This window comes from Heterodontus francisci, chromosome 28 (assembly GCF_036365525.1).
Source record: "Heterodontus francisci isolate sHetFra1 chromosome 28, sHetFra1.hap1, whole genome shotgun sequence".
NCBI classification, from domain to species: domain Eukaryota; kingdom Metazoa; phylum Chordata; class Chondrichthyes; order Heterodontiformes; family Heterodontidae; genus Heterodontus; species Heterodontus francisci.
The window spans coordinates 65,949,985-65,974,620 of record NC_090398.1 but is presented as its reverse complement, the minus strand read 5'-3'; the positions used below and the strand labels follow the sequence as shown (position 1 = coordinate 65,974,620).

General features: G+C 50.7%; 6 protein-coding genes and 2 pseudogenes across 6 annotated transcripts; all 8 read right to left on the bottom strand.

Annotated features, from left to right (window-relative positions):
- Nucleotides 1–3: 3 nt before the first annotated feature.
- LOC137345257 (zinc finger protein 271-like) lies at nucleotides 4–2,103 on the bottom strand (annotated as a pseudogene).
- A 7-nt stretch (nucleotides 2,104–2,110) lies between these two features.
- LOC137345256 (zinc finger protein 850-like) lies at nucleotides 2,111–6,220 on the bottom strand. The gene is made up of 13 exons (XM_068008722.1): nucleotides 6,001–6,220; nucleotides 5,754–5,855; nucleotides 5,459–5,621; nucleotides 5,207–5,369; nucleotides 4,911–5,121; nucleotides 4,580–4,681; nucleotides 4,285–4,447; nucleotides 3,992–4,179; nucleotides 3,744–3,943; nucleotides 3,322–3,406; nucleotides 2,608–2,854; nucleotides 2,355–2,522; nucleotides 2,111–2,249 (listed from the first exon to the last, which is right to left on the bottom strand). Exons 1-13 carry the CDS (start codon nucleotides 6,218–6,220, stop codon nucleotides 2,111–2,113), a joined length of 2,151 nt encoding a protein of 716 aa, XP_067864823.1.
- Nucleotides 6,221–6,375: 155 nt separating this feature from the next.
- Nucleotides 6,376–7,542, bottom strand: LOC137345255 (zinc finger protein 397-like). The gene is made up of 3 exons (XM_068008721.1): nucleotides 7,385–7,542; nucleotides 6,672–6,916; nucleotides 6,376–6,593 (listed from the first exon to the last, which is right to left on the bottom strand). Exons 1-3 carry the CDS (start codon nucleotides 7,540–7,542, stop codon nucleotides 6,376–6,378), a joined length of 621 nt encoding a protein of 206 aa, XP_067864822.1.
- Nucleotides 7,543–8,299: 757 nt separating this feature from the next.
- Nucleotides 8,300–9,500, bottom strand: LOC137345254 (zinc finger protein ZFP2-like; annotated as a pseudogene).
- A 155-nt stretch (nucleotides 9,501–9,655) lies between these two features.
- LOC137345253 (zinc finger protein 397-like) lies at nucleotides 9,656–10,738 on the bottom strand. The gene is made up of 3 exons (XM_068008720.1): nucleotides 10,581–10,738; nucleotides 9,952–10,196; nucleotides 9,656–9,873 (listed from the first exon to the last, which is right to left on the bottom strand). The coding sequence occupies exons 1-3, from the start codon at nucleotides 10,736–10,738 to the stop codon at nucleotides 9,656–9,658; spliced, it is 621 nt and encodes a 206-aa protein (XP_067864821.1).
- A 175-nt stretch (nucleotides 10,739–10,913) lies between these two features.
- Nucleotides 10,914–11,931, bottom strand: LOC137345252 (oocyte zinc finger protein XlCOF20-like). The gene is made up of 2 exons (XM_068008719.1): nucleotides 11,628–11,931; nucleotides 10,914–11,131 (listed from the first exon to the last, which is right to left on the bottom strand). Exons 1-2 carry the CDS (start codon nucleotides 11,929–11,931, stop codon nucleotides 10,914–10,916), a joined length of 522 nt encoding a protein of 173 aa, XP_067864820.1.
- A 381-nt stretch (nucleotides 11,932–12,312) lies between these two features.
- LOC137345251 (zinc finger protein ZFP2-like) lies at nucleotides 12,313–15,500 on the bottom strand. Its single transcript, XM_068008717.1, has 5 exons — nucleotides 15,309–15,500; nucleotides 15,103–15,251; nucleotides 14,877–14,998; nucleotides 14,435–14,684; nucleotides 12,313–12,553 (listed from the first exon to the last, which is right to left on the bottom strand). The coding sequence occupies exons 1-5, from the start codon at nucleotides 15,498–15,500 to the stop codon at nucleotides 12,313–12,315; spliced, it is 954 nt and encodes a 317-aa protein (XP_067864818.1).
- Nucleotides 15,501–18,203: 2,703 nt separating this feature from the next.
- On the bottom strand, nucleotides 18,204–20,095 carry LOC137345250 (zinc finger protein 239-like). The gene is made up of 4 exons (XM_068008716.1): nucleotides 19,967–20,095; nucleotides 19,297–19,424; nucleotides 18,591–18,756; nucleotides 18,204–18,458 (listed from the first exon to the last, which is right to left on the bottom strand). The coding sequence occupies exons 1-4, from the start codon at nucleotides 20,093–20,095 to the stop codon at nucleotides 18,204–18,206; spliced, it is 678 nt and encodes a 225-aa protein (XP_067864817.1).
- Nucleotides 20,096–24,636: the final 4,541 nt, after the last annotated feature.

Here is a 24,636-nt window from a genome sequence, read left to right as displayed (position 1 = left end):
GTGTCAACTAACTGCTGCATCAGCAGGTAGGATGACTGACAGAATATCTTCCCAACGCGAAGCCGGTGAACGGTCTCCCCCAGTTTGAACAGACTGGTGTATCAGCAGGGAGGATGACTGAGTGAATCTCTTCCCACACTCTGAGCAGTTGAACAGTATCTCCCCAGTGTGAATGCACTCGTGTTTCAGCAGGTAGGATGACTGAGTGAATCTCTCCCAACACTCTGAGCAGTTTGAAGGTCTCTCACCAGTGTGAACTCGCTGGTGCATCAGCAGGTGGGATGACTGTGTGAATCTCTTCCCACACTCTGATCTGGTGAACGGTCTCTCCCCAGTGTGAATTCACTCGTGTTTCAGCAGGTAGAATGACTGAGTGAATCTCTTCCAACACTCTGAGCAGTTTGACGGTCTCTCACCAGTGTGAACTCGCTGGTGTATCAGCAGGTCGAATGACTGAGTGAATCTCTTCCCACACTCTGATCTGGTGAACGGTCTCTCCCCAGTGTGAATTCACTCGTGTTTCAGCAGGTAGAATGACTGAGTGAATCTCTTCCAACACTCTGAGCAGTTTGAAGGTCTCTCACCAGTGTGAACTCGCTGGTGCATCAGCAGGTAGAATGACTGTGTGAATCTCTTCCAACACTCTGAGCAGTTTGACGGTCTCTCACCAGTGTGAACTCGCTGGTGTATCAGCAGGTCGAATGACTGAGTGAATCTCTTCCCACACTCTGATCTGGTGAACGGTCTCTCCCCAGTGTGAATTCACTCGTGTTTCAGCAGGTAGAATGACTGAGTGAATCTCTTCCAACACTCTGAGCAGTTTGACGGTCTCTCACCAGTGTGAACTCGCTGGTGTATCAGCAGGTCGAATGACTGAGTGAATCTCTTCCCACACTCTGATCTGGTGAACGGTCTCTCCCCAGTGTGAATTCACTCGTGTTTCAGCAGGTAGAATGACTGAGTGAATCTCTTCCAACACTCTGAGCAGTTTGACGGTCTCTCACCAGTGTGAACTCGCTGGTGTATCAGCAGGTCGAATGACTGTGAATCTCTTCCCAACTCAGAGCAGGTGAACAGTCTCTCCCCAGTGAGAACACCCTGCTGTATCAGCAGGCAGGATGACTGACTGATTCTCTTCCACACACTGAACAGGTGAACGGTCTCTACACAGAGTGAACTCACTGGTGTACCAGCAGGGAGTTTGACAGAGTTACTAGTTTCCCACACTCTGAGCAGCTGTGCAGTCTCTCCACAGCGTGATCTCACTGGTGTATCAGCAGGTAGGATGACAGAGTGAATCTCTTCCCACACTGTGAGCAGGTGAACGGTCTCTCTCCAGTGTCAAGTAACTGGTGTATCAGCAGGTAGGATGACTGAGAGAATCTCATCCCACACTCAAAGCAGTATGACGGTCTCACCCCAGTGTGCACTCGCTGGTGTATCAGCAGGTAGGATGACTGAGTGAATCTCTTCCCAACTCTGTGCAGGTGAACGGTCTCTTCCCAGTGAGAACACGCTGTTGTATCAGCAGGCAACATGACTGAGTGAATCTCTTCCCACACTCTGAGCAGGTGAACGGTCTCTCCAAAGTGTGAATACACTCGTGTATCAGCAGGTAGGATGTCTGAGTGAATCTCTTCCAACACTCTGGGCAGCTTGACGGTCTCTCCCCATTGTGAACTCACTGGTGTACCAGCAGGTTGGATGACTGAGTGAATATCTTCCCAACTCTGAGCAGGTGAAGGTTCTCTCCCAAGTGTGAACTCGCTGTTGAACCAGCAGGCAGGATGACTGAGTGAATCGCTTTCCACACACTGAACAAGTGAACGGTCTCTCCCCAGTGTAAACTCACTGGTGTATAAGCAGGTTGGATGACTGAGAGAATCTCGTCCCATACTCAAAGCAGTATGACGGTCTCACCCCAGTGTGCACTCGCTGATGTATCAGCAGGTAGGAAGACTGTGTGAATCTCTTCCCACACCCTGAGCAGTTTGACGGACCCTCCCCAGTGTGAACTCGCTGGTGTATCAACAGGTAGGATGACTGAGTGAATCTCTTCCCTACTCTGTGCTGGTGAACGGTCTCTTCCCAGTGTGAATTCATTGGTGTATCAGCAGTTCGGTTGACTGAGTGAATCTCTTCCCAACTCAGAGCAGGTGAACGGTCTCTCCCCAGTGAGAACACGCTTTTGTATCAGCAGGAAGGATGACTGATTGATTCTCTTCCCACACACTGAGCAGGTGAACGGTCTCGCCACAGTGTGAACTCACTGGTGTATCAGCAGGGAGTTTGACAGAGTTACTGGTTTCCCACACTCTGAGCATTTGTGCCGTCTGTCCACAGCGTTATCTCACTGGTGTATCAGCAGGTAGGATGACAGAGTGAATCTCTTCCCACACTGTGAGCAGTTGAACGGTCTCTCTCCAGTGTCAAGTAACTGGCGTATCAGCAGGTCGGATGACTGAGAGAATCTCTTCCCACACTCAGAGCAGTTTGACGGTCTCTCGTCCAGTGTGCACTCGCTGGTGTATCAGCAGGTAGGAAGACTGAGTGAATCTCTTCCCACACTGTGAGCAGTTGAACGGTCACTCCCCAGTGTCAAGTAACTGTTGTATCAGCAGGTCGGATGACTGAGAGAATTTCTTCCCACACTCAGAGCAGTTTGACGGTTTCTCCCCAGTGTGAAGTCGCTGTTTCATCAGCAGGCAGGATGACTGAGTGATTCTCTTCTCACACGCTGAGCAGGTGAACGGTCTCTCCCAAGTGTGAACTCGCTGGTGTAGCAGCAAGTAGGATGACTGATTGAATCTCTTCCCACTCTCTGTGCAGGTGAGCGGTCTCTCCCCAGTGTGAACTCAAAAGTGTATCAACAGGTAGGATGGCAGAGTAAATCTCTTCCCACACTCTGAGAAGGTGAACGGTCTCTCCCCAGTGTGAACTCACTGCTATAAAAGCCGGTAGGATGACCGAGTGAATCTCTTCACACGCTCAGAGAAGGTGAGCCGTCTCTCTCCAGTGCCAACACACTGGTGTCTCAGCAGGTAGGATGACAGAGTGAATCTCTCCCACACTCTGAGCAGGTGAATGGCCTCTCCCCAGTGTGAACGCACTGGTGTATCAGCAGGTAGGATGAATGCGTGAATCATTTCCCACACTCTGAGCAGGTGAGCGGTATCTGCCCAGTATGAATCCACCGGTGTATCAGCAGGTTGGATGACTGAGTGAATCTCTTCCCACTCTCTGTGCATGTGAACGGTCTCTCCCTAGTCTGAATTAGCTGGTGTATCAGCAGGTAGGATGACAGAGAGAATCACTTCCCACATTCTGCGCAGGTGAACGGTCTCTCCCCAGTGTGAACTTGCTGGTGTATCAGCAGGTTGGATGACAGAGTAACTGCCTTCCCACACTCAACAGGTGAGCCGACTCACCCCAGCGTTAATTCACTCTTGTATCAACAGGCAGGATGACTGAGAGAATCTCTTCCCACTTTCAGAGCTTTTTAACGGTCTCGCCCCAGTGTGAACTCACTGGTGTATCAGCAGGGAGGATGACAGAGTGAATCCCTTCCCACACTCTGAGCAGGTGATAGGTCTCTCCCCAGTGTGAACTCGCTGGTGTATCAACAGTTAGGATGACTGAGTCAATCTCTTCCCACTCTCTGTGCTAGTCAACGGTCTCTCCCCAGTGTGAACTCGCTGATGTATCAGCAGGCAGGATGACTGATTGGTTCTCTTCCCACACACTGAGCAGGTGAACGGTCTCTTCCCAGTGTGAACTCGCTGGTGTATCAGCAGATTGGATGACTGAGTCAATCTGTTCCCACACTCTGTGCAGTTTGACGGTTTCTCCCCAGTGTGAAGTCGCTGTTGTATCAGCAGGCAGGATGACTGAGTGATTCTCTTCCCACACTCAGAGCAGTTTGACGGTCTCTCCCCAGTATCAACTCACTGGTGTATCAGCAGATTGGATGACTGAGTCAATCTGTTCCCACACTCTGTGCAGTTTGACGGTTTCTCCCCAGTGTGAAGTCGCTGTTGTATCAGCAGGCAGGATGACTGAGTGATTCTCTTCCCACACGCTGAGCAGGTGAACGGTCTCTCCCAAGTGTGGACTCGCTGGTGTATCAGCAAGTAGGAATGCTGATTGAATCTCTTCCCACTCTCTGTGCAGGTGAGCGGTCTCTCCCCAGTTTGAACTCAAAAGTGTATCGACAGGTAGGATGACAGAGTAAATCTCTTCCCACACTCTGAGCAGGTGAACGGTCTCTCCCCACTGTGAACTCACTGGTATATCAGAAGGTAGGATGACCGAGTGAATCTCTTCACACGCTCAGAGAAGGTGAGCCGTCTCTCCCCAGTGCCAACGCACTGGTGTCTCAGCAGGTAGGATGACAAGGTGAATCTTTTCCCACACTCTGAGCAGGTGAATGGCCTCTCCCCAGTGTGAACTCACTGGTGTATCAGCAGGTAGGTTGAATGCGTGAATCATTTCCCACACTCTGAGCAGGTGAGCGGTCTCTCCCCAGTATAAATTCACCAGTGTATCAGCAGGTTGGATGACTGAGTGAATCTCTTCCTACATTCTGCGCAGGTGAACGGTCTCTCCCCAGCGTGAACTCGCTGGTGTATCAGCAGGTTGGATGACAGAGTTACTGCCTTCCCACACTCAACAGGTGAGCCGTCTCACCCCAGCGTTAATTCACTCTTGTATCAGCAGGTAGGATGACTGAGAGAATCTCTTCCCACTTTCAGAGCAGTTTGACCGTCTCTCCCCAGTGTGAACTCACTGGTGTATCAGCAGGGAGGATGATAGAGTGAATCTCTTCCCACACTCTGAGCAGGTGAAGGGTGTCTCCCCAGTGTGAACTCGCTGGTGTATCAACAGTTAAGATGACTGAGTCAATCTCTTACCACTCTCTCTGCTGGTTAACGGTCTCTCCCCAGTGTGAACTCGCTGTTGTTTCAGCAGGTAGGATGACTGATTGGTTCTCTTACCACACACTGAGCAGGTGAACGGTCTCTCCCCAGGTTGAACTCGCTGGTGTATCAGCAGGTAGGATGACTGAGTGAATCTCTTCCCACACTCTGAGCAGTTTGACGGTTTCTGCCCAGTGTGAAGTCGCTGTTGTATCAGCAGGCACGATGACTGAGTGATTCTCTTCCCACACACTGAGCAGTTGAGCGGTCTCTACCAAGTGTGAACTCACTAGTGTATCAGCAGGTAGGATGACAGAGTTACAGTCTTCCCACATTCTGAGCTGGTGAACGGTCTCTCCCCAGTTTGAATTCACTGGTGTATCAGCAGGTAAGATGACTGACAGAAGCTCTTCCAATACTCTGTGCAGGTGAGCGTTCTCTCCCCAGTGTGAACTCAAAAGAGTATCGACAGGTAGGATGACAGAGTAAATCTCTTCCCACACTCTGAGCAGGTGAACGGTCTCTCCCCACTGTGAACTCACTGGTATATCAGAAGGTAGGATGACCGGGTGAATCTCTTCACACGCTCAGAGAAGGTGAGCCGTCTCTCCCCAGTGCCAACACACTGGTGTCTCAGCAGGAAGGATGACAAGGTGAATCTCTTCCCACACTCTGAGCAGGTGAATGGCCTCTCCCCAGTGTGAACTCACTGGTGTATCAGCAGGTAGGTTGAATGCGTGAATCATTTCCCACACTCTGAGCAGGTGAGCGGTCTCTCCCCAGTATGAATTCACCAGTGTATCAGCAGGTTGGATGACTGAGTGACTCTCTTCCCACATTCTGCGCAGGTGAACGGTCTCTCCCCAGCGTTAACTCGCTGGTGTATCAGAAGGTTGGATGACAGAGTTACTGCCTTCCCACACTCAACAGGTGAGCCGTCTCACCCCAGCGTTAATTCACTGTTGTATCAGCAGGTGGGATGACTGAGAGAATCTCTTCCCACTTTCAGAGCAGTTTGACGGTCTCTCCCCAGTGTGAACTCGCTGGTGTATCAACAGTTAGGATGACTGAGTCAATTTCTTACCACTCTCTCTGCTGGTCAACGGTCTCTCCCCAGTGTGAACTCGCTGTTGTTTCAGCAGGTAGGATGAAAGATTGGTTCTCTTCCCACACACTGAGCAGGTGAACGGTCTCGCCCCAGTGTAAACTCGCTGGTGTATCAGCAGGGAGGATGACTGAGTGGATCTCTTCCCACACTCTGAGCAGGTGAAGGGTCTCTCCTCAGTGTGAACTCGCTGTTGCATCAGCAGGCAGGAAGACTGAGAAGATTCTCTTCCCACACTCTGAGCAGGTGAACGGTCTCTCCCCAGTGCAAACTCGCTTGTGTATCAGCAGGTAGGATGACAGATTTACTTGCTTCCCACACTCAACAGGTGAGCAGTCTCACCCCAGCGTTAACTCACAGGTGTATCAGCAGGTAGGATGACTGAGAGAATCTATTCCAACACTCTGAGCAGTTTGAAGGTCTCTCACCAGTGTGAACTCGCTGGTGTATCAGCAGGTAGGATGACTGAGTCAATCTCTTACCACTCACTGTGCTGGTCAACGGTCCCTCCCCAGTCTGAACTCGCTGTTGTATCAGCAGGGAGGATGATAGAGTGAATCTCTTCCCACACTCTGAGCAGGTGAAGGGTGTCTCCCCAGTGTGAACCCACTGGTGTATCAACAGTTAGGATGACTGAGTCAATCTCTTACCACTCTCTCTGCTGGTCAACGGTCTCTCCCCAGTGTGAACTCGCTGTTGTTTCAGCAGGCAGGATGACTGATTGGTTCTCTTACGACACACTGAGCAGGTGAACGGTCTCTCCCCAGTGTGAACTCGCTGGTGTATCAGCAGGTAGGATGACTGAGTGAATCTCTTCCCACACTCTGAGCAGTTTGACGGTTTCTGCCCAGTGTGAAGTCGCTGTTGTATCAGCAGGCACGATGACTGAGTGATTCTCTTTCCACACACTGAGCAGTTGAGCGGTCTCTACCCAGTGTGAACTCACTAGTGTATCAGCAGGTAGGATGACAGAGTTACAGTCTTCCCACATTCTGAGCTGGTGAACGGTCTCTCCCCAGTTTGAACTCACTGGTGTATCAGCAGGTAAGATGACTGACAGAAGCTCTTCCCATACTCTGAGCAGGTGAACGGTCTCTCCCCAGTGTGAACTCACTATTGTATCAGCAGGCAGGAGACTGAGTGAATCTCTTCCACGCACTTCACAGGCGAACGGTCTCTCCCCACTTTCAACTCACTGGTGCATCAGCAGTTTGGATGACTGAGTTACTTTCATTCCAATCTCTGAGCAGGTGAGCCGTCTCTTCCCAGTGTGAATTCACTGGTGTATCAGCAGGTAGGAAGACTGAGTGAATCTCCTCCGACACAGTGAGCAAGAGAACGTTCTCCCGCAGTGTGATCTCACTGATGTATCAGCAGGTAGGATGACAGAGTGAATCTCTTCCCACACTGTGAGCAGGTGAACGGCCTCTCCCCAGTGTCAAGTAACTGGTGCATCAGCAGGTCGGATGACTGAGAGAATCTCTTCCCACAGTCAGAGCAGTTTGACGGTGTCTCATCCATTGTGCACTCTCTGCTGTATCAGCAGGTCGGATGACTGAGAGAATCTCTTCCCACAGTCAGAGCAGTTTGACGGTGTCTCATCCATTGTGCACTCTCTGCTGTATCAGCAGGTCGGATGACTGAGAGAATCTCTTCCCACAGTCAGAGCAGTTTGACGGTTTCTCATCCATTGTGCACTCTGTGCTGTATCAGCAGGTCGGATGACTGAGAGAATCTCTTCCCACACTCAGAGCAGTTTGACGGTCTCTCATCCATTGTGCACTCTGTGCTGTATCAGCAGGTCGGATGACTGAGAGAATCTCTTCCCACAGTCAGAGCAGTTTGACGGTCTCTCATCCATTGTGCACTCTCTGCTGTATCAGCAGGTCGGATGACTGAGAGAATCTCTTCCCACAGTCAGAGCAGTTTGACGGTTTCTCATCCATTGTGCACTCTGTGCTGTATCAGCAGGTCGGATGACTGAGAGAATCTCTTCCCACACTCAGAGCAGTTTGACGGTTTCTCATCCATTGTGCACGATGTGCTGTATCGGCAGGTCGGATGACTGAGAGAATCTCTTCCCACAGTCAGAGCAGTTTGACGGTCTCTCATCCATTGTGCACTCTGTGCTGTATCAGCAGGTCGGATGACTGAGAGAATCTCTTCCCACACTCAGAGCAGTTTGACGGTTTCTCATCCATTGTGCACTCTGTGCTGTATCTGCAGGTCGGATGACTGAGAGAATCTCTTCCCACAGTCAGAGCAGTTTGACGGTCTCTCATCCATTGTGCACTCTGTGCTGTATCAGCAGTTCGGATGACTGAGAGAATCTCTTCCCACACTCAGATCAGTTTGACGGTTTCTCCCCAGTGTGAAGTCGCTGTTGTATCAGCAGGCAGGATGACTGAGTGATTCTCTTCCCACACGCTGAGCAGGTGAACGGTCTCTCCCAAGTGTGGACTCGCTGGTGTATCAGCAAGTGGGATGGCTGATTGAATCTCTTCCCACTCTCTGTGCAGGTGAGCGGTCTCTCCCCAGTGTGAACTCAAAAGTGTATCGACAGGTAGGATGACCGAGTGAATCTCTTCCCACACTCTGAGCAGGTGAACGGTCTCTCCCCACTGTGAACTCACTGGGATATCAGAAGGTAGGATGACCGAGTGAATCTCTTCACACGCTCAGAGAAGGTGAGCCGTCTCTCCCCAGTGCCAACACACTGGTGTCTCAGCAGGTAGGATGACAAGGTGAATCTCTTCCCACACTCTGAGCAGGTGAATGGCCTCTCCCCAGTGTGAACTCACTGGTGTATCAGCAGGTAGGTTGAATGCGTGAATCATTTCCCACACTCTGAGCAGGTGAGCGGTCTCTCCCCAGTATGAATTCACCAGTGTATCAGCAGGTTGAATGACTGAGTGAATCTCTTCCCACATTCTGCGCAGGTAAACGGTCTCTCCCCCGCGTTAACTCGCTGGTGTATCAGCAGGTTGGATGACAGAGTTACTGCCTGCCCACACTCAACAGGTGAGCCGTCTCACCCCAGCGTTTATTCACTCTTGTATCAGCAGGTAGGATGACTGAGAGAATCTCTTCCCACTTTCAGAGCAGTTTGACGGTCTCTCCCCAGTGTGAACTCACTGGTGTATCAGCAGGGAGGATGATAGAGTGAATCTCTTCCCACACTCTGAGCATGTGAAGGGTGTCTCCCCAGTGTGAACTCGCTGGTGTATCAACAGTTAGGATGACTGAGTCAATCTCTTACCACTCTCTCTGCTGGTCAACGGTCTCTCCCCAGTGTGAACTCGCTGTTGTTTCAGCAGGTAGGATGAAAGATTGGTTCTCTTCCCACACACTGAGCAGGTGAACGGTCTCGCCCCTGTGTAAACTCGCTGGTGTATCAGCAGGTAGGATGACTGAGTGGATCTCTTCCCACACTCTGAGCAGGTGAAGGGTCTCTCCTCAGTGTGAACTCGCTGTTGCATCAGCAGGCAGGAAGACTGAGAAGATTCTCTTCCCACACTCTGAGCAGGTGAACGGTCTCTTCCCAGTGCAAACTCGCTTGTGTATCAGCAGGTAGGATGACAGATTTACTGTCTTCCCACACTCAACAGGTGAGCAGTCTCACCCCAGCGTTAACTCACAGGTGTATCAGCAGGTAGGATGACTGAGAGAATCTATTCCAACACTCTGAGCAGTTTGAAGGTCTCTCACCAGTGTGAACTCGCTGGTATATCAGCAGGTAGGATGACTGAGTCAATCTCTTACCACTCACTGTGCTGGTCAACGGTCCCTCCCCAGTCTGAACTCGCTGTTGTATCAGCAGGGAGGATGATAGAGTGAATCTCTTCCCACACTCTGAGCAGGTGAAGGGTGTCTCCCCAGTGTGAACCCACTGGTGTATCAACAGTTAGGATGACTGAGTCAATCTCTTACCACTCTCTCTGCTGGTCAACGGTCTCTCCCCAGTGTGAACTCGCTGTTGTTTCAGCAGGTAGGATGACTGATTGGTTCTCTTACGACACACTGAGCAGGTGAACGGTCTCTCCCCAGTGTGAACTCGCTGGTGTATCAGCAGGTAGGATGACTGAGTGAATCTCTTCCCACACTCTGAGCAGTTTGACGGTTTCTGCCCAGTGTGAAGTCGCTGTTGTATCAGCAGGCACGATGACTGAGTGATTCTCTTTCCACACACTGAGCAGTTGAGCGGTCTCTACCCAGTGTGAACTCACTAGTGTATCAGCAGGTAGGATGACAGAGTTACAGTCTTCCCACATTCTGAGCTGGTGAACGGTCTCTCCCCAGTTTGAACTCACTGGTGTATCAGCAGGTAAGATGACTGACAGAAGCTCTTCCCATACTCTGAGCAGGTGAACGGTCTCTCCCCAGTGTGAACTCACTATTGTATCAGCAGGCAGGAGACTGAGTGAATCTCTTCCACGCACTTCGCAGGCGAACGGTCTCTCCCCAGTGTGAACTCACTGATGTATCATCAGGTAGGAAGACTGAGTGAATCGCTTCCGACACAGTGAGCAAGAGAACGTTCTCCCGCAGTGTGATCTCACTGATGTATCAGCAGGTAGGATGACAGAGTGAATCTCTTCCCACACTGTGAGCAGGTGAACGGTCTCTCCCCAGTGTCAAGTAACTGGTGCATCAGCAGGTCGGATGACTGAGAGAATCTCTTCCCACAGTCAGAGCAGTTTGACGGTCTCTCGTCCATTGTGCACTCTCTGCTGTATCAGCAGGTCGGATGACTGAGAGAATCTCTTCCCACACTCAGAGCAGTTTCACGGTTTCTCCCCAGTGTGAAGTCGCTGTTGTATCAGCAAGTAGGATGACTGATTGAATCTCTTCCCACTCTCTGTGCAGGTGAGCGGTCTCTCCCCAGTGTGAACTCAAAAGTGTATCGACAGGTAGGATGACAGAGTAAATCTCTTCCCACACTCTGAGAAGGTGAACGGTCTCTCCCCACTGTGAACGCACTGGTATATCAGCAGGTAGGATGACCGAGTGAATCTCTTCACACGCTCAGCGAAGGTGAGCCGTCTCTCCCCAGTGCCAACACACTGGTGTCTCAGCAGGTAGGATGACAAGGTGAATCTCTTCCCACACTCTGATCAGGTGAATGGCCTCTCTCCAGTGTGAACTCACTGGTGTATCAGCAGGTAGGTTGAATGCGTGAATCATTTCCCACACTCTGAGCAGGTGAGCGGTCTCTCCCCAGTATGAATTCACCAGTGTATCAGCAGGTTGGATGACTGAGTGAATCTCTTCCCACATTCTGCGCAGGTGAACGGTCTCTCACCAGCGTTAACTCGCTGGTGCATCAGCAGGTTGGATGACAGAGTTACTGCCTTCCCACACTCAACAGGTGAGCCGTCTCACCCCAGCGTTAATTCACTCTTGTATCAGCAGGTAGGATGACTGAGAGAATCTCTTCCCACTTTCAGAGCATTTTGACGGTCTCTCCCCAGTGTGAACTCACTGGTGTATCAGCAGGGAGGATGATAGAGTGAATCTCTTCCCACACTCTGAGCAGGTGAAGGGTGTCTCCCCAGTGTGAACTCGCTGGTGTATCAACAGTTAGGATGACTGAGTCAATCTCTTACCACTCTCTCTGCTGGTCAACGGTCTCTCCCCAGTGTGAACTCGCTGTTGTATCAGCAGGTAGGATGACTGATTAGTTCTCTTCCCACACACTGAGCGGGTGAACGGTCTCGCCCCAGTGTGAGCTCGCTGGTGTATCAGCAGGTAGGATGACTGAGAGAATCTCTTCCAACACTCTGAGCAGTTTGAAGGTCTCTCACCAGTGTGAACTCGCTGGTGTATCAGCAGGTAGGATGACTGAGTCAATCTCTTACCACTCACTGTGCTGGTCAACGGTCCCTCCCCAGTCTGAACTCGCTGTTGCATCAGCAGGCAGGATGACTGAGTGATTCTCTTTCCACACACTTAGCAGGTGAGTGGTCTCTACCCAGTGTGAACACCCTGGTGTATCAGCAGGTACGATGTCAGAGTTACAGTCTTCTCACATTCTGAGCAGGTGAGCCGTCTCTCCCCAGCGTTCACTCAATGGTGGATCAGCAGGTAGGATGACAGAGTGAAGCTCTTCCCATACTCTGAGCTGGTGAACGGTCTCTCCCCAGTGTGAACTCATTGGTGTATCAGCAGGCAGGATGACTGAGTGAATCTCTTCCACACTCTGAACAGTTGAACTGTCTCTCCCCAGCGTTAACTCACTGGTGTATCAGCAGGCAGGATGACTGAGAGAATCTCTTCCCACACTCAGCAGTTTCACGGTCTCTCCGCAGTGTGCACTCGCTGGTGTATCAGCAGGTAGGATGACTGTGTGAATCTCTTCCAACAGTCTGAGCTGTATGACGGTCTCTCCCCAGTGTGAACTCGCTGATGTATCAGCAGGTAGGATGACTGAGTGATTCTCTTTCCACACACTGAGCAGCTGAGAGGTCTCTGCCCAGTGTGACTTACTGGTGTATCAGCAGGTAGGAAGACAGAGTTACAGTCTTCCCAAATTCTGAGCAGATGAGTCGTCTCTCCCCATCGTTAACTCAATGGTGCAACAGCAGGTAGGATGACTGAGTGAAGCTCTTCCTAACCCTAAGCTGGTGAACGGTGTCTCCTCAGTTTGAAGTCACTGGTTTATCAGCAGTTAGGATGACAGAGTGATTCTCTTCCCACACTCTGAGCAGGTGAACGGTCCCTCCCCAGTGTGAACTCACTGGTTTATCAGCAGTTAGGATGACAGAGTTACTGTCTTCCCAAACTCTGAGCAGGTGAGCCTTCTATCCCCAGCGTTAACTCACTGGTGTATCAGCAGGTAGGATGACTGATAGAAACTCTTCCCAACTCGAAGCTGGTGAACGGTCTCTCCCCAGTTTGAACTCACTGGTGTATCAGCAGGCAGGATGACTGAGTGAATCTCTGCCCACAGACTTAGCAGGCGAACGGTCTCTCCCCAGTGTGAACTCACTGGCGTCTCACCAATTTGGATGACTGAGTTACTGTCTTCCCAAACTCTGAGCAGGTGAGCCGTCTCTCCCCCGCGTTAACTCACTGGTGTATCAGCAGGTCGGATGTCTGTGTGAATCTCTTCCAACACTCGGAGCAGTTTGACGGTCTCTCTCCAGTGTTCAATCGCTGGTGTATCAGCAGGTAGGAAGATTGTGTGAATCACTTCCCACTCTCTGTGCTTTTTTGACGGTCTGCCGCCAGTTTGAACTTGCTGGTGGAGCAGTAGGTAGGAAGGCTGAGTGAATCTCTTCCAACACTCTGTGCAGGTGAAAGGTCTCTTCCCAGTGTGAACTCCCCAGTGTATCAGCAGGTAGGATGAACGACTGAATCTCTTCCCGCACACTGAGCAGGTGAACAGTCTCTTCCCAGTGTCAATTTAATGTTGTATCAGCAGGTAGGATGACTGAGTGAATCTCTTCCCAACTCTGAGCAGGTGAACGGTCTCTCCCCAGTGTGAATTCATTGGCGTATCAGCAGGTAGGATGACTGAGTGAATCTCTTCCCAACACTGAGCAGGGGAACGGAGCCTCCCCAGTGTGAACTCGCTGTTGTATCAGCAGGCAGGATGACTGAGTGATTCTCATCCCACACACTGAGCAGCTGAGCAGTCTCTACCCAGTGTGAACTCACTGGTGTATCAGCAGGTGGGAAACCTGAGTTACGGTCTTCCCACACTCTGAGCAGGTGAGCCGTCTCTTCCTAGCGTTAACTCACTGGTGTATCAGCGGGTAGGATGACTGAGTGAATCTTATCCCACACTGTGAGCTGTTTGACGTTTCTCCCCAATGTGAACACGCTGGTGTATCAGCAGGTAGGAAGACTGTGTGGCTCTCTTCCCACACTGTGAGCAGGTGAATGGTCTCCCCGCAGTGTGATCTCACTGGCATTTCAGCAGGAAGGATGACTGGGTGAATCTCTTCCCGCAATCTGAGTGGGTGAACGGACTCTCCCCAGTTTGAAGTCACTGGTGTATCAGCAGGTAGTGTGACGGAGTGAATCTCTTCCCAAAGTCTGAACAGGTGAACGGTCTCTCCCCAGTATGAACTCACTATTGTATCAGCAGGTATGATGGCTGAGTGAATCTCTTCCCAACAATGAACAGGTGAACGGTCTCTCCCCAGTGTGATGTCGCTGTTGTATCAGCAGGCAGGATGACTGAGTGATTCTCTTCCCACACACTGAGCAGGTGAACGGTCTCTCCCCAATGTGAACTCACTGGTGTATCAGCAGGTAGGATGATTGAGTGAATCTCTTCCCACACTCTGAGCAGGTGAACGGTCCCACCACAGTGTGCAATCGCTGGTGTCACAGCAGCTAGGATGACTGTGAGCATCTCTTCCCACACTCTGAGCATTCTGACGGTCTCTCCACTGTGTGCTCTCACTGGCATATCAAAAAGGAGGATGACTGTTTGAATTTCGTCCCGCACTCTGTGCCGGTGAAAGGTCTCTCCCCAGTGTCCAGTAACTGATGTATCAGTTGGTATGATGACTGAGAGAATCTCTTCCCACATTCAGAGTAGTTTGAAGGTCTCTCTCCAGTGTGCAATCGCTGGTGTATCTGCAGGTGTGATGAATGTGTGAATCTCTTCCCAAACTGTGAGCAAGAGAACGTTCTCCCCCAGTGTGATCTCACTGGCACATCAGCAGTTAGGATGACTGAGCGAATCTCTTCCCGCACTCTGAGCAGGCTAACGGTCTCCCCCCAATCTCAAGTAAATGGTGTATCAGCAGGTAGGATGACGAACTGAACCTCTTCCCAACTCTGAGCAGGTGAACGGTCTCTCCCCAGTGTGAATTCATTGGTGTATCAGCAGGTAGGATGACTGAGTGAATCTCTTCCCAACTCTGAGCAGGTGATCGGTCTCTCCCCAGTGTGAACTCGCTGTTGTATCAGCAGGTAGGATGACTGAGTGAATCTCTTCCCAAACTCTGAGCAGGTGAACGGTCTGCCCCCAGTGTGAACTCACTGTTGTCTCAGCAGGTAGGATGACTGAGTGAATCCGTTCCCACACTCTTAGCAGGTGAACGGTCTCCCCCAGTGTGATCTCACTGGAATATCAGCAGGTAGGATGACTGAGACAATCTCTTCCCACACTCTGTGCAGTTTGACGGTCTCTCACCAGTGTGAACTCGCTGGTTTATCAGCAGGTAGGATGACTGAGTAAATCTCTTCCCACTCGTTGTGCAGGTCAACGGTCTCTCCCCAGGATGAACTCACTGGAGTATCAGCAGGTAGGATGACTGAGTGAATCTTACCCCAACTGTGAGCTGGTGAACGGTCTCTCCCCAGTGGGAATTCACTGGTGTGTCAGCAGGCAGGATGACTGAGTTATTCTCTTCCCACACAGTGAGCAGGTGAACGGTCTCTCCCCAGTATGAACTCCCCGGCGTATCAGCAGGTCGGTTGACAGAGTTACTGTCTTCCCAAACTCTGAGCAGATGAGCCATCTCTCCCCAACGTTAACTCACTGGTGTATCAGCAGTAGGATGACTGAGAGAACATCTTCCCACACTCAGAGCAGTTTGACGGTCTCTCCCCAGTGGGCACTCGCTGGTGTATCAGCAGGTAGGATGACTGAGTGAATCTCTTCCCACACTGTGAGCAGGTGAACGGTCTCCTCCCAGTGTGAATTGACTGGTGTATCAGCAGGTAGGATGACTGAGTGAATCTCTTCCCAACACTGAACAGGTGAACGGTCTCTCCCCAGTGTGAACTCGCTGTTGTATCAGCAGGCAGGATGACTGAGTGAATCTCTTCCCACACTCTGAGCAGGTGAGACGTCTCTCCCCAGCGTTAACTCACTGGTATATCAGCAGGTAGGATGACTGAGATAATCTCTTCCCACACTCAGTGCAGTTTGACGGTGTCTCCCTGGTGTGCACTCGCTGGTGTATAAGCAGGTAGGATGACTGTGTGAATCTCTTCCCAACTCTGAGCTGTTTGACGTTCTCTCCTCAGTGTGAACTCGCTGGCGTATCAGCAGGTAGGATGACTGAGTGAATCTCTTCCCACACTCTGAGCAGTTGAACGGCATCTCACCAGTGTGAACTCGCTGTTGTATCAGCAGGCAGGATGACTTATTGATTCTCTTCCCACACTCAGATCAGTTGAACGGTTTCTCCCCAGTGTGAACTCACTGGTGTATCAGCAGGTAGGATGTCCGAGTGAATCACTTCATACGCTTTGAGCAGCTGAACGGTCTCTCCCCAGTCTCAACTAACTGTTGGATCAGCAGTTGGGATGACTGACAGAATCACTTCCCAACTCTAAGCTGGTGAACGGTCTCTCGCCAGAGTGAACTCACTGGTGTATCAGTAGGTAGGATGACAGAGTAAATCTCTTCCCACACTCTGAGCAGGTGAATGGTCTCCACCCAGCTTGAACCCAATGTTGTATCAGCAGGTAGGATGACCGAGTGAATCTCTTCCCACACTCTGAGCAGGTTAACGGTCTCTCCCCAGTGTGAACTCACTATTGTATGAGCAGGCAGGATGACTGAGGGAATCTCTTCCCACACACTTTTCAGGCGAACGGTCTCTCCCCAGTGTGAACTCAGTGGTGTACCAGCAGTTTGGATCACTGAGTTACTGTCTTCCCAAACTCTGAGCAGGTGAGCCGTCTCTCCCCAGCGTTACCTCACTGGTGTATCAGCAGGTTGGATGACTGAGAGAATCTCTTCCCACTTTGAGAGCAGTTTGACGGTCTCTCCCCAGTGTGCACTTGCTCGTGTATCAGGAGGTAGGATGACAGAGTGAATCTCTTCCAACACTCTGAGCAGGTGAACGGTCTCTCCTGAGTGGGAACTCGCTGTTGTATCAGCAGGCAGGATGACTGTGTGAATCTCTTCCCACACACTGAGCAGGTGAACCGTCTCTACTCAGTGTGAACTCACTGGTGCATCAGCACAGTAGGATGACAGAGTTACTGTCTTCCCATATTCTGAGCAGGTGATCCGTCTCTATCCAGTGTGAACTCACTGGTGTATCAGCAGGTCGGATGACTGATAGAAACTCTTACCAACTCGAAGCAGGTGAACGGTCTCTCCACAGTGTGAACTCACTGGTGTATCAGCAGGTCGGATGGCAGAGTGAATGTCTTCACACGCTCTGAGCAGGTGAGCCGTCTCTCTCCAGTGTAAACACACTGGAGTCTCAGCAGGTAGGATGACTGAGTGAATCTCTTCCCACACGCTGAGCAGGTGGACGGTCTCTCCCCAGTATGAATTCACTGGTGTTTCAACAGGTAGGATGAATGTGTGAATCTCTTCCCACTCTCTGTGCAGGTGAACGGTCTCCCCCCAGTGTGAACTAGTTGGTGATTCAGCAGGTAGGATGACTGAGTGAATCTCTTCACTCGCTCTGAGCAGTTGAACGGTCTCTGCTCAGTGTGAACTCAATGGTGTCTCAGCAGGTAGGATGACTGAGTGAATCTCTTCCCAACTCAGAGCAGGTGAACGGTCTCTCCCCAGTGTGAACTCACTGGTGTATCAACAAGCAGGATGTCAGAGTGTATCTCTTCCCACACTCTGAACAACGGTCGCCCCCCCCCCCCCCCCCAGCGTGAACTCGCTGGTGTATCCGCCGGAAGGATGACTGAGTAAATCTCTTCCCACTCTCTATGCAGGTCACCGGTCTCACCCCAGGATGAAGCCACTGGTGTATCAGCAGGTTGGATGACTGAGTGAAACTCTTCCCAACACTGAGCAGGTGAACGGTCTCTCCCCAGTGTGAACTCACTGGTGTACCAGCAGGTAGGATGACTGAGTGTATCTCTTCCCACAGTGTGAGCAGGTGGACGGTCTCCCCTCAGTGTGATCTCACTGGCATATCAGCAGGTAGGATGACTGACAGAATCATTTCCCAACTCGAAGCTGGTGAACGGTCCTTCCCCAGTTTGAACTCACTGTTGTATCAGCAGGTAGGATGACTGAGTAAATCTCTTCCCACACAGTGAGCAAGCGAGCCGTATCTCCCCAGCGTAAAGTCACTGGTGTATCAGCAGGTAGGAGGACATAGAGAATCTATTCCCACACTGTGAGCAGTTTGACGGTCTCTCCCAAATGTGCAATCGCTGGTGCATCAGCGGATAGGATGGTAGTGTGAATCTCTTCCCACACTCTGCGCCGTTGAGCCGTCTCTCCCAGCGTTACCTCACTGTTGTATCAGCTGGTAGGATGACTGAGAGAATCTCTTCCCACACTCTGAGCAGTTGGACGGTCCCTCCCGAGTGTGAACTCGCTGGTGTATCAGCAGGTAGGAAGACTGACTGAATCTCTTCCCGCACTCTGAGCAGGGAAACGGTCTCTCCCCAGTGTCAAGTAACTTGTGTATCAGCAGGTAGGATGACTGAAAGAAAATCTTCCCACACTCTGAGCTGCTGAACGGTCTCTCCCCAGTGTGAACAGACTATTGTATAAGCAGGTACGATGACTGAGTGAATCTCTTCCCAAACTCTGAGCTGGTGAGCAGTCTCTCACCAGCGTTAACTCACTGGTGTCACAGCAGGTAGGATGACTGAGAGAATCTCTTCCAACACACAGAGCTGTTTGATGGTCTCTCCCCATTGTGCAATCGCTGGTGTATTTGCTGATAGGATGACTGTGTGAATCTCTTCCCACACTCTGAGCAGTTTGACGATCTCTCCCCAGTGTACACCCGCTCGTGTACCAGCAGGTAGGATGACTGAGTGAATCTCTTCCCAACTCTGAGCAGGTGAACGGTTCCTCCCCAGTGTGAACTCGCTGTTGTATCAGCAGGCAGGATGACTGAGTGATACTCTTCCCACACACTGAGGAGGTGAACGGTCTCCCCCCTTTGTGATCTCACTGGTGCATCAGCAGGCAGGATGACTGAGTGAATCTCTTCCCAAATCTGAGCAGGTGAACGGTCTCTCACCAGTGTGAACTCGCTGTTGTATCTGCAGGCAGGATGACTGAGTGAATCTCTTCCCACACACTTTGCAGGCGAACGGCTGCTCCCCAGTGTGAACTCACTTTTGTATAAGCAGGGAGGATATCTGCGTGAATCTCTTCCCAAACTCTGAGCTGGTGAGCCGTCTCTCACCAGCGTTAAATCACTGGTGGATCAGCAGGTAGGAGGACTGAGTGAATCTCTTCCCAACTCTGAGCAGGTGAACGGTCTCTCCCCAGTGTGAATTCACTGGTGTATCAGCAGGTAGGATAACTGAGTTACTGTCTTCCCACAGTCTGAGCACGTGAGATGGCTCTCCCCAGCGTTAACTCACTGGTGGATCAGCAGATAGGATGACTGTGTGAATCTCTTCCCACACTCTGAGCAGTTTGACGGTCTCTCCCCAGTGTGAACTCGCTGGTGTATCAGCAGGTCGGAAGATTGAGTGAATCTCTTCCCACGCTGTGAGCAGGTGAACGGTCACCACCCAGTATGATCTCACTGGCATATCAGCAGGTAGGATGACTGAGTGAATCTCTTCCCGCACTCTGAGCAGGTAAACGGTCTCTCCCCAGTGTCAAGTAACTGGTGTATCAGCAGGTAGGATGACTGACAGAAAATATTCCCAACTCTAAGCTGGTGAACGGTCTCTCCCCAGTTTGAACTCACTGGTGCATCAGCAGGCAGGATGGCTGAGTGAATCTCTTCCCAACTCTGAGCATGTGAACAGTCTCTCCCCAGTGTGAAATCGCTGTTGTCTCAGCAGGCAGGATGACTGCGTGTATCTCTTCCCTCACACTTATCAGGCGAACGGTTTCTCCCCAGTGTGAACTCACTGGTGTATCAGCAGTTTGGATGACTGAGTTACTGTCTTCCCAAACTCTGAGCAGGTGAGCCGTCTCTCACCAGCGTTAACTCACTAGTGTATCAGCAGGTAGGATGACTGAGTGAATCTCTTCCCACAGTCTGAGCTGGTGAGCCGTCTCTCCCCAGCTTTAACTCACTGGTGGATCAGCAGGCATGAAGACTGAGTGAATCTCTTCCCACACTGTGAGCTGGTGAACGGTCTCTCCCCAGTGTGAATTCACTGGTGTATCAGCAGTTTGGATGACTGAGTTACTGTTTTCCCACATTCTGAGCAGGTGTGCCGTCTCTCCCCAGCGTTAACGCACTGGTGTATCAGCAGGTAGGAAGACTGAGTGAAACAAAAACAAGAAATGCTGGAATCACTCAGCAGGTCTGGCAGCATCTGTGGAAAGAGAAGCAGAGTTAACGTTTCAGTTCAGTGACCCTTCTATGGAAGGGTCCGAAGAAGTGAGTTCCAAAGAAGGGTCACTGACCCGAAACGTTAACTCTGCTTCTCTTTCCACAGATGCTGCCAGACCTGCTGAGTGATTCCAGCATTTCTTGTTTTTGTTTCAGATTTCCAGCATCCGCAGTATTTTGCTTTTATTTTATGAAGACTGAGTGAATCTCTTCCCACACTGTGAGCAGTTTGACTGTCTCTCCCCAGTGTGATCTCACTGGCATATCAGCAAGTAGGATGACTGAGTGAATCTCTTCCCGCACTCTGAGCAGGTGAAAAGTCTCTCCCCAGTGTCAAGTAACTGGTGGATCAGCAGGTAGGATGACTGACAAAGTCTCTTCTCAACTCGAAGCTGGTGAACGGTCTCTCTGCAGTTTGAACTCACTGGTGTATCAGCAGGTAGAATGACTGAATTAATCTCTTCCCTCACTCTGAGCAGGTGAGCGGTCTCTCCCCAATGTGAACTCACTGTTGTATCAGCAGGCAGGATGACTGAGTGAATCTCTTCCCACACTATTCGCAGGTGAGCGCTCTCTCCCCATTGCGAACTCACTGGTGTATCAGCAGTTTGGATGACTAAGTTACTGTCTTCCCACACTCTGAGCAGGTGAGCCGTCTCTCCCAAGCGTTAACTCACTGGTGTATCAGCTGCTCGGATGACGGAGAGACTCTCTTCCCACACTCTGAGCAGGTTAACGGTCTGTCCCTAGTATGCACTCGCTAGTGTATCAGCCGGTAGGATGACTGTGTGAATCTATTCCCAACTCTGAGCAGCTTGACGGTCTCTCCTCAGTGTGAACTCACTGGTGCATCAGCCGGTAGGATGACGGAGTGAATCTCTTCCCAACTCTGAGCAGGTAAACTGTCTCTCCCCAATGTGAACTCGCTGTTGTGGCAGCAGGCAGGATGCCTGAGTGATTCTCTTCCCACACTCTGAGCAGGTTAACGGTCTGTCCCCAGTGTGCACTCGCTGCTGTATCAGCAGGTAGGATGACTGTGGGAATCTATTCCCAACTCTAAGCAGTTGAACTGTTTCTCCCCAGTGTGAAGTCACTGGTGTATCAGCAGGTAGGATGACCGAGTGAATCTCTTCACAAGCTCTGAGCAGGTGAACGGTCTCTCCCCAGTCTCAACTAACTGTTGGATCAACAGGTGGGATGACTTAGTGAATCTCTTCACAAGCTCTGAGCAGGTGAACGGTCTCTTCCCAGTCTCAAGTAACTGTTGGATCAGCAGGTAGGATGACTGACAGAATCACTTCCCAACTCTAAGCAGCTGAACGGTCTCTCGCCAGTGTGAAATCACTGATGTCACAGCAGGTAGGATGAATGAGTGAATCTCTTCCCACACTCTGAGCAGGCGAATGGTCTCTCCCCAGAGTGAACTCACTGGTATACCAGAAGTTTTGCGCAGCAGCTTTGACAGAAGCAGAGGTGCAGATCGAACTTGCAGCTGGGAGGTCAGTTTCAGCGTAAGTTAAAGTTAATTCCCTTATCTTTTCGGAGGACCAGGGGTCTGCTGGGTAAGTAAAAGCTATGTATTTGGGCGGTGGCTGTATCCGAGACACTACACGTGTAGTGTCTGCCACCCACCCTCCTCCTTCAACAAAAAAAATGGACTCTGGTGTGTTGATAAGCTAAGCTTTTTATTTAAAAAGTTCAGTCCGTCGGATTGCTAAGTTAACAAGTTTTGACTTTTTTTTTTGATTTTTCAGTAGATTTGTTGGGAATTTAGAATAGTGGGAATGGAGGTTAAGGCAGTTGTATGTTCCTCCTGCAGAATGTGGGAGGTAAGGGTCGCCAAGAGTGTCCCTGCTGACTGCATCTGCGGGAAGTGCACCCAACTCCAGCTCCTCGAGAACCGCGTTAGGGAACTGGAGCTGGAGCTGGATGAACTTCGGATCATTCGGGAGGCGCAGGGTGTTATTGAGAGGAGTTATGGGGAGGTAGTCACACCTCAGGTAATAGAAGTAGGTAGATGGGTTACCGTCAGGGGAAGGAGAGCGAACCAGCAGGCAGTGCAGGGATCCCCTGTGGCCGGTACCCTCAACAACAGGTTTACCGTTTTGGTTACTGTTGCGGGGGCGACTTACCAGGGGTAAGCAATGGGGTACAGGTCTCTGGCACAGAGTTTGTCCCTGAGGCTCAGAAGGGAAGGGGGAAGAGGAGCAGAGCATTAGTCATTGGGGACTCCATAGTTAGGGGAACAGATAGGAGGTTCTGTGGGAACGAGAGAAACTCACGGTTGGTGTGGTGCCTCCCAGGTGCCAGGGTTCGTGATGTCTCGGATCGTGTTTTTGGGATCCTTAAAGGGGAGGGCGAGCAGCCCCAAGTCGTGATCCACATAGGCACCAACGACATAGGTAGGAAGAGAGATGGGGATTTAAGGCAGAAATTCAGGGAGCTCGGGTGGAAGCTTAGAGCGAGAACAAACAGAGTTGTTATCTCTGGGTTGTTGCCCGTGCCACGTGCGAGCGAAGCGAGGAATAGGGAGAGAGAGGAGTTGAAAACGTGGCTGCAGGGATGGTGTAGCAGGGAGGGTTTTGGTTTCCTGGATAATTGGGGTCTTTCTGTGGTCGGTGGGACCTCTACAAACAGGATGGTCTTCACCTGAACCAGAGGGGTACCAATATCCTGGGGGGGAGATTTGCTAGTGCTCTTCTGGGGGGTTTAAACTAATTCAGCAGGGGAATGGGAACCTAAATTATAGTTCCAGTGTGCAGGATGTTGAGAGTAGTGAGGTCCGGGATAAGGTTACAAGGACGGAAGAAGGCACTGGCAAGCAAGAACTTGGTTTAAAATGTGTCTACTTCAACGCCAGGAGCATCCGGAATAAGGTGGGTGAGCTTGCAGCATGGGTTGGGACCTGGGATCTCGATGTTGTGGCCATTTCAGAGACATGGGTAGAGCAGGGGCAGGAATGGATGTTGCAGGTTCCGGGATGTAGATGTTTCAGTAAGAACAGAGAAGATGGTAAAAGAGGTGGGGGGGGGGGGGTGGCATTGTTAATCAAGGACAGTATTATGGCGGCAGAAAGGACGTTTGAGGACTCGTCTACTGAGGCAGTATGGGCCGAGGTCAGAAACAGGAGAGGAGAGGTCACCCTGTTGGGAGTTTTCTATAGACCTCCGAATAGTTCCAGAGATGTAGAGGAAAGGAAAGCGAAGATGATTCTCGACAGCAGCGAGAGTAACAGGGTAGTGGTTATGGGGGACTTTAACTTTCCAAATATTGACTGGAAATACTATAGTTCGAGTACTTCAGATGGGTCAGTTTTTGTCCAGTGTGTGCAGGCGGGTTTTCGGACACAGTATGTAGACAGGCCAACCAGGGGCGATGCCACATTGGATTTGGTACTGGGTAATGAACCCGGCCAGGTTAGATTTAGATGTAGGTGAGCACTTTGGTGATAGTGATCAATATTCGGTTAGGCTTACCTTAGCGATAGGCAGGGACAAGTCTCTACCGCAGGGCAAAAATTATAGCTGGGGGGGAAGGAAATGATGATGCGATTAGGCAAGATTTAGGATGCGTAGGATGGGGAGGGAAACTGCAGGGGATGAGCACAATCGAAATGTGGAGCTTATTCAAGGAGCAGCTACTGCGTGTCCTTGATAGGTATGTACCTGTGAGGCAGGGAGGAAGTTGCCGAGCGAGGGAGCTGTGGTTTACTAAAGAAGTTGAAGCGCTTGTCAAGAGGAAGAAGAAGGCTTATGTTAGGATGAGACGTGAAGGTTCAGTATGGCGCTTGAGAGTTACCAGCCAGCCAGGAAGGATCTAAAGGGAGAGCTAAGAAGAGCAAGGAGAGGACACGAGAAGTCATTGGCGGATAGGATCAAAGAAAACCCTAAGGCTTTCTATAGGTCTATCAGGAATAAAAGAATGACTCGAGTTAGATTAGGGCCAATCAAGGATAGTAATGGGAAGTTGTGTGTGGAATTAGAGGAGATAGGGGAAGTGTTAAATGAATATTTTTCGTCAGTATTTACAGTAGAGAAAGAAAATGTTGTCGAGGAGAATACTGAGATTCAGACTGCTAGGCTAGATGGGATTGAGGTTCACAAGGAGGAGGTGTTAGCAATTTTGGAAAGTGTGAAAATAGATAAGTCCCCTGGGCCAGATGGGATTTATCCTAGGATTCTCTGGGAAGCCAGGGAGGAGATTGCAGAGCCTTTGTCCTTGATCTTTATGTCGTCATTGTCGACAGGAATAGTGCCGGAAGACTGGAGGATAGCAAATGTTGTCCCCTTGTTCAAGAAGGGGAGTAGAGACAGCCCTGGTAATTATAGACCTGTGAGCCTTACTTCGGTTGTGGGTAAAATGTTGGAAAAGGTTATAAGAGATAGGATTTATAATCATCTTGAAAAGA

Coding starts and splice junctions, on each gene's coding strand:
- LOC137345256 (XM_068008722.1), bottom strand. CDS start 6,220: ATGCAACAGCGAGTTCACACTGAGGAGAGACCCTTCACCTGCTCAGAG. Junction 5,856..6,000: donor GTTGACCAGCAGAGAGAGTG/GTAAGAAATTGA, acceptor CGCTGGGGTGAG/ACGGCTCACCTGTTGAGTGT. Junction 5,370..5,458: donor TCCTACCTTCTGATATACCA/GTGAGTTCACAG, acceptor TACTCTTTTGAG/TTCACACTGGGGAGAGAACG.
- LOC137345255 (XM_068008721.1), bottom strand. CDS start 7,542: ATGGATGAGACACCGTCAAACTGCTCTGACTGTGGGAAGAGATTCTCT. Junction 6,917..7,384: donor TCCTACCTGCTGATACATCA/GTGAGATCACAC, acceptor GTGTGGAAAGAG/AATCACTCAGTCATCGTGCC. Junction 6,594..6,671: donor GTTGACCAGCAGAGAGAGTG/GTAAGAGATTGA, acceptor TCACCTGCTCAG/AGTGTGGGAAGAGATTCACT.
- LOC137345253 (XM_068008720.1), bottom strand. CDS start 10,738: ATGGACGAGAGACCGTCAAACTGCTCTGACTGTGGGAAGAGATTCTCT. Junction 10,197..10,580: donor TCCTACCTGCTGATACATCA/GTGAGATCACAC, acceptor GTGTGGAAAGAG/AATCACTCAGTCATCGTGCC. Junction 9,874..9,951: donor GTTGACCAGCAGAGAGAGTG/GTAAGAGATTGA, acceptor TCACCTGCTCAG/AGTGTGGGAAGAGATTCACT.
- LOC137345252 (XM_068008719.1), bottom strand. CDS start 11,931: ATGCAACAGCGAGTTCAGACTGGGGAGGGACCGTTGACCAGCACAGTG. Junction 11,132..11,627: donor GTTGACCAGCAGAGAGAGTG/GTAAGAGATTGA, acceptor TCACCTGATCAG/AGTGTGGGAAGAGATTCACC.
- LOC137345251 (XM_068008717.1), bottom strand. CDS start 15,500: ATGGCTCATCTGCTCAGAGTTTGGGAAGACAGTAACTCTGTCAACCGA. Junction 15,252..15,308: donor TTCACCAGCTCACAGTTGGG/GTAAGATTCACT, acceptor CATCCTGGGGAG/AGACCGTTGACCTGCACAAC. Junction 14,999..15,102: donor TCCTACCTGCTGATATTCCA/GTGAGATCACAC, acceptor CACTGGGGGCAG/ACCGTTCACCTGCTCAGAGT.
- LOC137345250 (XM_068008716.1), bottom strand. CDS start 20,095: ATGTGGGAAAACAGTAACTCAGTCATCCAAACTGCTGATACACCAGTG. Junction 19,425..19,966: donor TCATGCCTGCTGATCCACCA/GTGAGTTAAAGC, acceptor ACCTGCTCACAG/CGTGGGAAGAGATTCACTCA. Junction 18,757..19,296: donor TCCTATCTGCTGATCCACCA/GTGAGTTAACGC, acceptor TCACCTGCTCAG/AGTTGGGAAGAGATTCACTC.